Below are 12,809 nucleotides of genomic sequence, written 5' to 3'. Positions count from 1 at the left end.
CCCACTCCTGTTCTCACAGGCACACTCAGGGCCTTGCCCGACTGATGGCAGTGCCATCACGTCCTGTCTCTGGATCCTTGTGCCTCGTGAACATCCAGCCAGCATTCTGCACGGAAGGCTTTGAAGAAATGGGAAATAGCTTTCTCCTCACGAATGGCAGAGGATATCTGAATAGGGTCACAGGACAAGAAGGCACTATTTGTCCAATGTGATCCCGCCAGAGCAGAATTCTTTAGCGGGGGGGCTATGGGGGATGTGGGTGGATGCCCTGCAAAACTGCACAAGGACAAAACCACAGGGCAGAAGGATGGTGGGGCTTTTCATTACCATTGCCGTGGGTCATGGGGTAATAAGGGGCAGGGAGCATGGACACCTGTGTGCCTCTGGTTGTTGGTGGGAAGCATCTGAAGTTTTCCTCAGATGCTCAAAAGGATCTCATTCCAAAAACGTTGACTCACTCACTGGCTTATAGCCTGGAATTTCTTTTAAAACATGAAGGTCCGGGCAGCCCGGGTGGCTCAGTGGTTTAGCACCGCTTTTAACGCAGGGCGTGATCCTGGGGACTCGGGATTGAGTCCCACATCAGGCTCCCTGCATGGAGCCTGCTTCTCCCTCTGCCTATGTCTCTGCCTCTCTCTCTCTCTCTCTCTCATGAATAAATAAATAAAATCTTTAAAAAAAAAAAACTCATGAAGGTCCTTTCACTCTGTCTCCCCACTGCCCATTCAATTTTGGGGAAAGCAGCCCCTGCTGTGCTCACATTGTCTCCCTCAGATCCCTGAAATCAGAATCAAATCAGATGGGTCTGGTTTCCCCCCAAATGTCATTCCCAAGGAAGCCCAAGGCCTTTGGCTCAGGGCATGATCCCAGGGTCCTGGGATCGAGTCCTACATCGGGCTCCCCACAGGGAGCCTGCTTCTCTGTCTGCCTATGTCTCTGCTTCTCTCTGTGTGCTCTCATGAGTAAATAAATAAAATCTTAGAAAAAAAAGATTCTATGAATCCAGGGATGTCTGGGTGGCTCAGTGGTTGAGCATCTGCCTTTGGCTCAGGGCATGATCCTGGAGTCTGGATTGAGTCCCACATCAGGTTCCCTGCAGGGAGCCTGCTTCTCTCTCTGTCTATATCTCTGCCTCTCTCTCTGTGTGTCTCTCATGAATAAATAAATAAATTTAAAAAAAAGAAAGATTCTATGAACCCATAGGAAAGAAGCTGACAAAAGGCACAGAAAGTTTTCCTCACCTCCTCTGGGCGGCTGATTTCGATTCCTTCTGGGCCCGTGATACCCAAATCTAGCGCTTCCTTGGCACCCTGAATAAAAGACAGAAAATTGAATGATACAAGAAAATCACAAACCCCAGGGACTCTCAAATATGTTGGACAGAGCCCATTGCAATAGACTTGCTACTTTTCTCACCTCTGTAGTATTCATCTCCCAAAGAGGGCAGAATCAGTACAGGGCTCCCTTGCAGTAAGGGGGCAGTAAGACTCTCCTAGGTCTCACCTCCATAAGGATGGAATATATTTTTTCCTCTTAAAATTACAGTTCTGTATCTAACCAGCAAGTTTGGGACATGAAAGACGATCGGACTGAAAGTCAGAACTGCCCCACTGAAGTCTAGTCAAGTCTCTAGCTTCCAGCCACATCTAGATGATGTGGCTTTCCTTTCCAAGTATCCTTTTCCAAGTATCCTATTTAAGATCCAGGAGCACAAAGGGACTCATCTATCAGTGAGTAGACCGCTAATAATATCCCAGCTCTTCTGGAGGGCGGATGGTAACAGGAAAGCAGAGAGCTGACTCTCATTTATTCTGATGTCAAATCTCCTTAAAATATTTCTTAGAGGTGCTTCAAATTCTTTTGCTATAATGGAATTTAAATATCATATTAGAACTAAGACATTATCTAAGACTTAAAAACCATTTTGTACTGTGAAGAGTTTTTTTTGTTGTTGTTTTTTTACAGATAGTAGACAAGTTTGGATTTTCTGATTAAGATTTGTCATCTGTGGGGTTGTCAACATCTTGCACTTTCTTTTATAACTTATTTTGTCTGAACAAAATTGTGAGATGGGTGATGGGTGGTCAGGAATCTCCCCCCGACCCAGACCCAGTTATCTGTATTGGCACCCCAGCACCCCCTCCCCCATATTCTCTATTCTCTATTGCCTTGCCTCGGCCACGAGCTCCCCATTCTCAGCATGGACTCGGGGGATCGCTCCAATGTCCTTGCAAGCATGCAACACTTGATACAGCTCGCTGTCCCGAAGCATATACAAGTCTTTGTAGGTCATGAACATCTGGAAGGAGTTGACACCCTTCTCCCTTACCAGTGTCTCCATTTCTGCTTTCACCTGGAGAGCAAAATGCAAAGGCAATGCCACGTGAGTACAGATGTTCAAGAGGCTGGCTGGCAGATGCTGGCTCAGGATGGAGATGTGGGCCATATGACCACCAGCAACCTCACAGTATCATCTCACTTTTCACCCACCCCACAGGCTGCTGTGAGGTCATGTGAGCAAGCAGATGCAGAAGTACTTTGAAAATTGTCAAGTATGACACACATACAGGAACTTTATTGTTACTGTCCAGGAATGTTTCTGCTATTCCGTAGGCTTGTCCTATGTTTCTGACTCCAAGTTAGCCTTATTCATAAATGCACTAACACCTTTTTACTCTCAGGGCTTGTGCCCTCTGCCCCCTTAATAAATATGCACAATTCAGTAGAATAATGCTAAAAATCCTGAGACCCAAGGCGCCTGGCTGGCTCAGTCAGTGGAGCGTGCAACTCTTCTTGATCTTGGGGTTGTGGGTTCGAGCCCCAGGTCGGGCTTGGAGATTGCCTAAAAGTAAAATTAAAACAAACAAAGAAACCCAATCCTGAGACTCTGGGGAAAATCTAATTTAGGAATATGATCAAAGCTACATGAATAAGGAGTTTCATCCCAACGTTACCTACATTAGGAAAAAACTGGAAGCAACATTGGTCTGACAATAGGAATATAAATTGAGGTTTATTTCGTTGATAGGACATTAGGTAGCCACCACACTGATGGTCATGAAGACCATGCAGCCAAACCAAAAATGCTCACATTGAGTAAAAGAGTTACTATGTAAAAAAGCACATATGAAGAAAAGACTGGAAGGAAATAAGCTAAAACAATAGTGGTTGTGTTGGAGTGACCAGATGATGGGCTTCTTTTCTATTTTTAAAATCTTCAGTTAGAAAGAAATTATTTGATAATAACAAAAAAAAGAATTTGAAATTCTAGATGCGTGGAAGTCCCCATAACCTCTGGGGACCTAAGGATGGCTGGCCTGGCTTCAGTGTGGCTGAGAACTGGAATGGATGCTCTATTCCAGGCCAACTCCAGGTGGAGGGAATAGAGAGGCTCCAGGTAGGGTCATCCACCCAGGAGGGTGTCCAAAATAAACAAAACCCTCACCTGAGATAAGGGCTGACTGACATTTAGGGTGGTCTGTGCCTTTACCCAATACCAGGAGGGAGGTCTTCATGGTGTGAGGCTTGGAGGGGTCCGAGCTTTTCAGAAGGACCAGGTGAGAAATAACAGAGGAGACTGGGTGAGCCCCACACTCACAGCTAAAACCCAAGGGCAGTAGTACCTGAGGCTTTTAATTACCATCTGAGAAGGGAGTCAGGCCCTGTAGACCAGTCTCTAGAGCTGAAGAACTTTGTAAAATGTCTTAATGCTTGTTGTTTTTGTTTTTTGTTTTTTTAAAAGTAGACGATGTTATGCGCAAAGCGGGGTATGAACTCAGGATCCTGAGATCAAGAGCCACACGCTCTATTGACTGGGCCAGCCAGGTGCCCCAGTGCTTATTTATTTTTCTGATTCTAGGGCACCCACGGAGTACCGGCACATGGTGATTAACACGGAATTGATAAAAGAATGAGCATCCAGGCTGCTTCCCTGGGATAACAAGCAGTAAAAGTCCAGAAGTGAAACAAAATCTAAACGCTCGTCTATCTGTTTTGGGGAAGAGCAAAGAAGTGGGAATCGGGGAGAGGGGACTGGACTCTGGCCCTGAGGCCTGGAGCAGTGGAAGGACAGGAAAGCCAGAGGGCCACAGAGGCTGAAGCGAGAAACGGCTCAGTGGGAGCCAGCCTCAGCATGTGCCAGGAGCAGCCTCACGGCTCTCAGAGCAGGAGCTGGGCCCCCCAGGAAAGAAGTAGCCCAGTCCATTTGTACCAGGCAGCAATAACCAGTCAGTATGGGACCTTCTGTTCTGTTCTGAGCCCTCAGGACCAAGCTGTCACTTCCAGCATGACAATGAGCCTGACTCTTGCCAAGCCCACTATTCAGCAGCAGCCACTTTAGGAGTCAGCAGCGCTCACCATAAAGTATTCTGTCAAATGCTTAAAAGAGTTGCTGCTGTGGTCTGAGCAAGGACTCAGCGCTCTCCACACCTCTGGTCTTAGGCCCTCTGTGTCTGCTGGAAAACTGGCCCTTTAAATTAAGCAGAATGAGCCTTCTGGTCCTCTTGCGGAACCATGTGTTTTTTCTCTTGGCATTTGGGGGAGTTGGGATGGTGGTGGTGCGGGTCCCACACCTGTGGGAGAGCACCCCACCCTAGCTGACTCTGACCAAATGGTCCCTCTGCCTGTTCTAAAAAGAACATTCATTCTTCTTTTGGGATTCCACCCAGCACCATTACCTTGGGTGCCCACCAGGTGATCCCCACGTGCAGGGCATAGTCACAGCAGACCTTGGGGTCCGCCAGACCCCGGCACTTCTCATAGGCATCCACGAGGGAGGTTTCCTTATCAGGCAGGACGTGGCCGATGACCATGGTGGTGCCTCCAACTAGTGCTGCCTGCAGGAGACGGGAAAAGCAGTCTCATTACATCCCTTCCCACAGCCAAGTCACCAATGCAAAGACACACAGAGCCCTTGGATGGACATTCAGGACAACCACAGACCCTATCAAGCAAGAGGCTGTGAGTCTCCAGTGCAGCAATGCTTGGGAAATTGTAAGGAGCTGGACATACAGGAGCCAGTAACCTTTATCACCACTGTGGATCCAGCACAAACCCACTTCTTCCTTGTCATGGGTTCTAGCTCGGTGCTTTGGAAAAAACACTTAGTGTGTTACCCCAGCCTGAGGCCAGCCTTTCTTTTCCAGACTCCCCTCCTCCCACACCCAATGATTTTAGCCAATGTGAATATAGAGACAACACAACCAAATGTTTGAGGTAACAAAATGTCTATTTATAATTATTTAGTTATCCAGATGTATTTAAATCCTAATATAAAATGTTAATTTGGATATATCATTTTGTTTTATTCACTCATATTTCATGAAACGATTTTATTCCAAGTTTTCATGTGCACCTTCTGCATGGGAGTTCTTTGTCTTCAGTTTTTCCAAGCACGTTGAGTTCATTTCCATTTATCTTGTTTGAGATCGAGTACTTTTTAGGTCCCTGTATGATTTATCAATGAAAAATTACCCTATTCACAATCTCCACAAGATACCACTTAAAAAGAAATCATTAAGAAGCCTCATTTGTGATAAAAAAAAAAAAAGCATAGCTCCAGGAATAATTACTAAATCTTTTTTTTTTAATATTTTTTTAAATTTTTTTATTTATTTATGATAGTCACAGAGAGAGAAAGAGAGGCAGAGACACAGGCAGAGAGAAGCAGGCTCCATGCACCGGGAGCCCGACGTGGGAATCGATCCCGGGTTTCCAGGATCGCGCCCTGGGCCAAAGGCAGGCGCCAAACCGCTGCGCCACCCAGGGATCCCAATAATTACTAAATCTGTATTAAAGATTCACCTCGCCCATGCATACTTTTTTAACAACCAATTTGGTCGGCTGACCTGCACAAACTTCCAGAATGAGCATTGACCAAAGACTATTCCTGGCTAATGTTGTTCCCAAACAAAACTTCATCAAAACAGAATAATCAAGAGAGGGCTCTGCTACTTTCTGTATGCTCTGATAGAGGGTGACTCTTTTTTTTCCAATGAGTAGAAGTTTAGACAAAACCCATCCTTCTATTTGGGTCCTGACAGTAATTTGGATCAGCCTAAGTTTGAGTCCTCGTTCACCACCTCCCAGCTGGATAGCCTCAGCCACATTACTTAACGTCTCTGAGATGCTTTACCTATAATAGCTATTATAATAGTTACTTAACCTCTCTAAGCTTTACCTAAATTAGTTCCCTGGCTGGTTAGTTGGGAAAATCAAGTGAAATGTCTTTAATAAAGTGGACTGAGTGAAGTCTGTCCTTATGTGTGCATTTAATTATCCAGACTTTGGCTGTTTATCTCTGTTTTCTGTAGAGGAAGAAAACGGGACAGTGAAATTTTCTTAATGATTTCATGCTTCTCCAGTCACAGTCAAATCCTAAATCACAAATCAGAAACACTGCTGGGGGTTGGGGAACTGAAAAACGTTAATTTAGTGGTCAAAGAATTAAAATGAAAACTCTTGCAGCATGGATTTCCCACGCTGATGTTGGCTGGGCCATGTCGGGAGGGCAGGAGTCCGACTTCTTGCATGGCTTAAAGCCACCAACAGAGGGCGGTGGTTCTGCGGTACACAGCGAGGGAAATGGGATAGGGGGTGCAGGGAAATGAGAAGAGGAAGAGCAGCAGATTGTAGCTTTACTCGCTGGTTTCTATTTGTGATCTGGCTGGATGTGCCGGGCTGATTCATCCTTACAGCAGGTGGTTGTACTCTATTCTTCCCTGAAATGCATTTCTTGCCTTTACATGTAGACACAGGGGGTATCAGATATTGATATTTCATACACTAAATTGTTTATATTTTATACACTTGTTTTACTGGTTCTAGATTGTCTTCCTCTACATCCCACTCAGTAGGTCTCTAGCCTTGGATAGAAAAAGAGGGACCTGGAAACAGCTGGAAACAGGATAATCAGAGAGCTGATACTGTTCTTAAGATCTGTGGGTCCCAGAGCAAGAGGAGAAAAGGAGGTCCCTATGCTGAATCTCTAAGTGGTTAAAAGTTACAGATCAAGCTAACTGTCAAACAGAATACATTCTATCCTCCTACTACTCTAACAAATATATGGCCGAGAAGGCCAGGCCTGAATTTAGAGCTCTTGGAGTCTGCAGCTCTGAGCTACATTATATGGGATGTTAACCTTCAGCCTTTGCAGCTGCCCCCTGCCCACATCCCTGATCTTGGGTTCATCCTGCAGCCTGCAGGTCTAAGATCTGCTCACTCCCTGCAAAATGCTACCCTTGGACCCAGGCATGCACACACAGGTAGTCTGGTTCCCAGCAGAAGAGATTCAAGCTTGCATAGGACCTGGAAGTGCTCAGGACCATTTACTAAGAAAGTCCAGGGACCCTGAGTCTAGAAGAGGACAGTGGGCTCTGGGTAGACACGACCCCTCTTGCCTGAGCCTAAGGACAGTAACTGAAGAGTTCTGGTAGGTGTCACTGGATGGTGGTGCTGACTTTCTCACTTATTGGCTGGAACCCAGGGCCAACTGTGTGCTCACTCTACACCTCACCTCCTGGGGGCCCAGAGAAGATCTGGTAGCAATGGATGTGAGAGCACCTGTAAGCTGGGAAGAGCCACATAAATATCTGGACTAATTATATCTGCTATTACCTCAGGCCTCAAAGCACAAGTTTAACAGGATCAGCAAAGATTCAGGAGCCCAGACCAAATGCTGGATGTACAAGTATGTACGAGGACTTGTTGCCTCTCAGGCAAGATATAAACAGAGCTGGCTTTTTTTTTTTTTTTAAGATTTTATTTATTTATTCATGAGAAACACAAAGAGAGGCAGAGATAGAGGCAGAGTGAGAAGCAGGTTCCATGTGGGGAGCCCGGTGCGGGACTTGATCCCAGAATCTCGGGATCACTCCCCGAGCCAAAGGCAGATGCTCAACCGCTGAGCCATCCAGGCATCCCCAGAGCTGGCTTTTAAAATATATACAGTTCCAACCCACGGGATGAATGCCGACAAGCTCTGTCTTCCTTGGAGTGTGATATCACAGATGTGACAGACCTTTTTACTGTCATCCCACACAGAAACAGCCTTGTAGAAATCAACAGAGAGCATGACCCAATCCTGTTCCTGAGGCTTTCAAAAGGATTATGTTTACAAGTATGGGACTGCGTGACTGCTGAACGTTCCTGGTTTTATGCAAAAATGGTGTTGGTTAAGCAAGCTGTGGACAATGTTTAATGGAAGTCAACAGAAATGATGTTCATGGAGTCTAAGTCATAACATGGAAAAAGGGTGATACTATAATGAGCGAAAAAGGCAGGATTCAATATGTGTGCCCAAGATGCTGAGAAGTATGTTTAAACACACAGGCACCCACACAAGGAAAAACATGGGAGGAAATATACCAAAACATTAACAAGGACTGTTTTGAGTGATGAGAATCTGAGTTATTTAGTTTCTCTAGTTTTCCAAAATCTATTTAATAGACATTATTTATAATATCTATTTTAAACAGAAATTGAGAAAAAGCTAAAAATTATTTAAAATTTAGTTAACCACGTGGGGCGCCTGGGTGGCTTAGTTGGTTATGTGTCTGACTCTTGGTTTCAGCTCGGATCATGATCTCAGGGTCCTGGGGTCAAGCCCCATTGGGCTCCCCACTCAGTGGGGAGTCTGCTTGAGAGTGTCTCTCTCTCTCTCTCTGTCCTTCTGCCCCTCCTTGCAGCCCCCCACATGTTCTCTCTCTCAAAACAAATAATAAATCCTTAAAAAAATTTAGTTAACCATGCTTATGTGTTCAAAATACTTTCTTCTGAAAATTATGAAATATTTCAACCATACAGTAAAATTATAGAAAATACTACAACACATAGCATGAACTCACTAGTCAAACATAACAGATTTAACATTTTTCGCTGTTTTTTAAAAAAAAAACATTAAAAAAAAAGGGGGGGGCACCTGGGTGGCTCAGTTGGTTGAGTGTCTGCTTTTGGCGTCCTGGGATGGAGCCCCACATCTGGCTCTCTGCTCAGTGGAGAGCCTGCTTCTCCCTCTCCCTCTGCCTGCTGCTCTGCCTACTTATGTGCACTCTCTCTCAAATAAATAAAAATCTTAAAAAAAAAAAAAAGAAATACAAGCAATCCAACCAAAGCCCTCCGTCCTGTTCTCTATCCCCCTCCCCAGAGGTTGACATATAAATTGCCTTAAAAATATATAAATCTATATTTTTATGCTTTTACTATGGTTTGTCTTGTTAATTTAAAAAATCTACACAAACGGTATCCTACTGTCCATACTTTTTTGCAACTTGCTTTTTTTTTTTTTAATTTTTATTTATTTATGATAGTCACACAGAGAGAGAGAGGCAGAGACACAGGCAAAGAGAGAAGCAGGCTCCATGCACCGGGAGCCTGACGTGGGATTTGATCCCGGGTCTCCAGGATCGCACCCTGGGCCAAAGGCAGGCGCTAAACCGCTGCACCACCCAGGGATCCCTGCAACTTGCTTTTTTAAAAAACTCAATATCTTTAAGATCTATTTCATTCATTTAATTAATTAATTAATTAATTAATTATATGAATGCTCTTCCACGTAGGTGTTTAGCTCTGAGTTCATGGACATTTATTTACCACCACACATGGTGCTTGAGTATTCCTGCTCATATGTGTACAGTCCCCATATGGAGGTAGAAGTTGCCAGGAAGTGGATGTGTAGCTTAGTGGTGCATGCACACCTCCAACTCTTACTACATGAGCCCAGGAGTTAACTACAGAGTTAATAGTGGATAACTTAATAGTGGATAAATGGACATTGGGACCATCTGTTTAATCAACAGACACAGCATTATTATACACATTTGGCAGGAGATGAAACATAACTTGAGTATTTCAAAGGGTTACCATGATTTGTTTTTGACATTTGTGATCTTCTGCTGGGTGAATCTGGATTTATTTGATGCCCAGTAACGTCACCTCCACTTGCTTCCTAATACAACCCAATATACTTATTGGTAATCCACTTTCCAGGCATAAACTTGGGCAGAACTTGTATTGAAACTCAACCTACACCTGATAGAAATGTCACCTTCATGCTTTAGAAGTTCAGACCACTGCGGGGCACACAGGGTCTCCATAGGGACCAGGGCCATGCTCAGAAAGTTGGAAAGAAATTTCAGAAAAATATGATTTATTTGCTGACATCACAGTGTTGGAGAGAACAGTGTATTGGCCCTTCCTGCCTCTGTCAAGACAAGGCTCTCTGGAGAATCACTTACCATCTTCTGCCTTGCTGCAGCTTGAATCACATTTTGCTGGGTTCCCAGTAGCAATGGTTTTTAAAAATCTTCCAATTCCACACTCTTCATCCCTTGCCCCTGCCCTGCAACCCTTCCCCCAAAGCAGCAGCTTGTTCCAAGGTGGAACAACAGGTCAAGGCACAAACTTCGTGCTCTGCTATTGAGAAGGCACTTGAGCCAGAGGGAATCTGTGGGGTTTCTCACTGGGGAAGAGGGAGGGGCTTCCTGGAGCATATTTTCCTACAGGGCATAAACAAGGGGGTTTGTGTTGGGGGAGGTGATGGGAATAAAAAAGCAGGATCTGCTACTACCTAGGCCTATCAACCAGGGGCAACTCAATCTTTAAGAATGGAATGCTCTAGCACTGAGAATCAAATAACAAGTATTTGGATGTGTTTTGTAGACTAGTGAGCGCGATGCAAACATTTCCACATTTTCTAATGCAGCTGGGAAAGGCAACACTGGTTCAGCTAGATCTGCTTCTCTTGGAATTGCTGAACTAGTTCTTTTGCTTTGCACATTAAAATTATCTTCTATCTTTTATTCACAATCTCCCAAAGTACAAGAGAAAAAAAAATCACTAGCTCGGTGGTTTCTCTCTTGCTCCGAATAACTTCCTTCACCATCAAGGATCTGTTGGCTTCTTAAAGGCCCTCTGGAGAGCCAGCTCTGAAGCACCACGGTGTCTTGGGACTTGAGAAACTTACCAAAACAAGGACCTGAGCATTTCATCAAATAGGATGACATATGTATGGTGCTTAGAGCCATGCCTGGCACTCGGTCAGTATCTTTCTCATCCTGAAACACAAGTTCACCAGCCATAGGCAGCTTTTTGGGCACCTGGTCTGTGGGGTCCCCCAGTTCCCTGCATGTAGAGAGGCTCTCCTGCTTGGGATTTAATGTTTTGCTGTCATCATGTTAAAATTCTTCATAATTTTTTAACAAGGAGTCCCACATTTTTATTGACTGGCTACACTTGCCTAATCGAGGGTGATCTGGCTCTTAACAGGCTTACACTGAACTTCACCACCAATTCAGAAAGCTCACACTGGGGGCTCAGGACACTGACTCTCTGACAATTCCCTTCCAGGCAAGTTGAGTGCAGACCACTGCTCCAGCCTCCTTTGGAGTCACTCCCATTCCTGTCTATCAATTGCCTCCTTTCTCTGAGGAAAACAAGAACAAAAACAAAACAAACAAAAAATTTAAAAATCACCCCTAATATTTCTGCAGGGTATCCCACTGCTGTGTGATCAGCTCCCTGGGGCCACCCTTTCTGTCCCTGTGGCTATACAGACAGCTCTCAAGTCTTTTCTTGACCCAAAATTTACAGCCTATTGAGCTCATCATGCAGCTGACTGGCTTTCTCTAAATTGTATATTTGCAATTAATTGCACTCCCAAACTTCCTTTTACTTTCCACTCTTACCTTCTGAGTCCATGGCCTCTCCCATATCATCTGGAGGCCTGGTCGCCCGTCTGACCTCACCATGCTCTTACTCTTAGCATTACCAACATAGCTAAAACACACTGCATTCTTTGAATTTTCTTTCTTTCTCTCCCTTTCTTTTTTAAACTATTTTATTTATTTATTCATGAGAGGCACAGAGAGAGAGAGAGAGACAGAGACACAGGCAGAGGGAGAAGCAGGCTCCATGCAGGGAGCCCGACATGGGACTCGATCCTGGGTCTCCAGGATCAGGCCCTGGGCTGAAGGCGGCGCTAAACCGCTGAGCCACCCGGGCTGCCCTCTCTTTTTCTTTTTAAAGATTTTATCCATCTATTTGACAGAGAGAGAAAAAGAGGGAGAGAGCACAAGCAGGGGGAGGGGCAGGAAGAGGGAGAGGGAGCAGCAGACTCCCTGCCGAGCAGGCAGCCCAACTCAGAACTCATCCCAAGATCTCGGAACCATGACCTGAGCTGAAGGCAGACGCTCAACCTACTGAGCCACCCAGGCACCCCGATTTTTTAAATTTTCTGCAGAGGAAAACAGGCAACCTTCAGTCCACAATATATTTTGGGAAAAGGACATTTTCCTCAACTTACCCTGCCCGCCATTTGCAAGCATAGTAATGTTATATTTAGAGGCAAAATAGTATAGTGACAAGAATCAGACCTTAGGGCAGGCAGATCCAGATTTAAATTCTAACTCCATCACTTACTTGTAAGAACGTGGGCAAGTTGTTTAATCTTTGAGCTCCATTTCCTCATTTGTAAGATGAGGATAATAATATATACCCATGGCGTTACTCTAACTACATGAGATAATAATGCATGTAAAGCACTTAGCACAGTGCCTGCACATAGTAGGAGCCCAATAAATAGTAGTGTTTATTGGCAATACGTATAGTCTGTAGGTAGCATTAATGTACACACCATGTGCCCTCTACTACATGTACCAGATGCTCTCCAGAAGAAGCAAGAAATACAAACATCTTAGGTACTGAGAGTGATTGGCAAACAGGACAAGAAAAAGGTTCATTTGTAATAGAAATGACTTCAACGTACTATGAGAGTATAAGGCATCAAAAGTGACGTTCCTCTTGGGGTGCCTGGG

At 44.7% G+C, this 12,809-nt stretch overlaps 1 protein-coding gene across 2 annotated transcripts in view; it reads right to left on the bottom strand.

Moving 5' to 3' along the window:
• DPYSL5 (dihydropyrimidinase like 5) overlaps positions 1-12,809 on the bottom strand; it is a 96,745-nt gene that overhangs the window by 21,752 nt on the left and 62,184 nt on the right. For both annotated transcript variants that reach the window (XM_025454409.3, XM_035700273.2), the window contains 3 exons: positions 4,677-4,835; positions 2,174-2,353; positions 1,242-1,310 (listed from right to left, as the gene is read on the bottom strand). In XM_025454409.3, the coding sequence (XP_025310194.1) occupies positions 1,242-1,310; positions 2,174-2,353; positions 4,677-4,835 (408 nt within the window). The remainder of the gene's footprint in view (positions 1-1,241; positions 1,311-2,173; positions 2,354-4,676; positions 4,836-12,809) is intronic.

The sequence above is a fragment of the Canis lupus genome, chromosome 17 (assembly GCF_003254725.2).
Source record: "Canis lupus dingo isolate Sandy chromosome 17, ASM325472v2, whole genome shotgun sequence".
Taxonomy (NCBI): Eukaryota; Metazoa; Chordata; class Mammalia; order Carnivora; family Canidae; genus Canis; species Canis lupus.
Note: the sequence above shows the minus strand (reverse complement) of the source record. Positions and strands in the feature narration are given on the sequence as shown.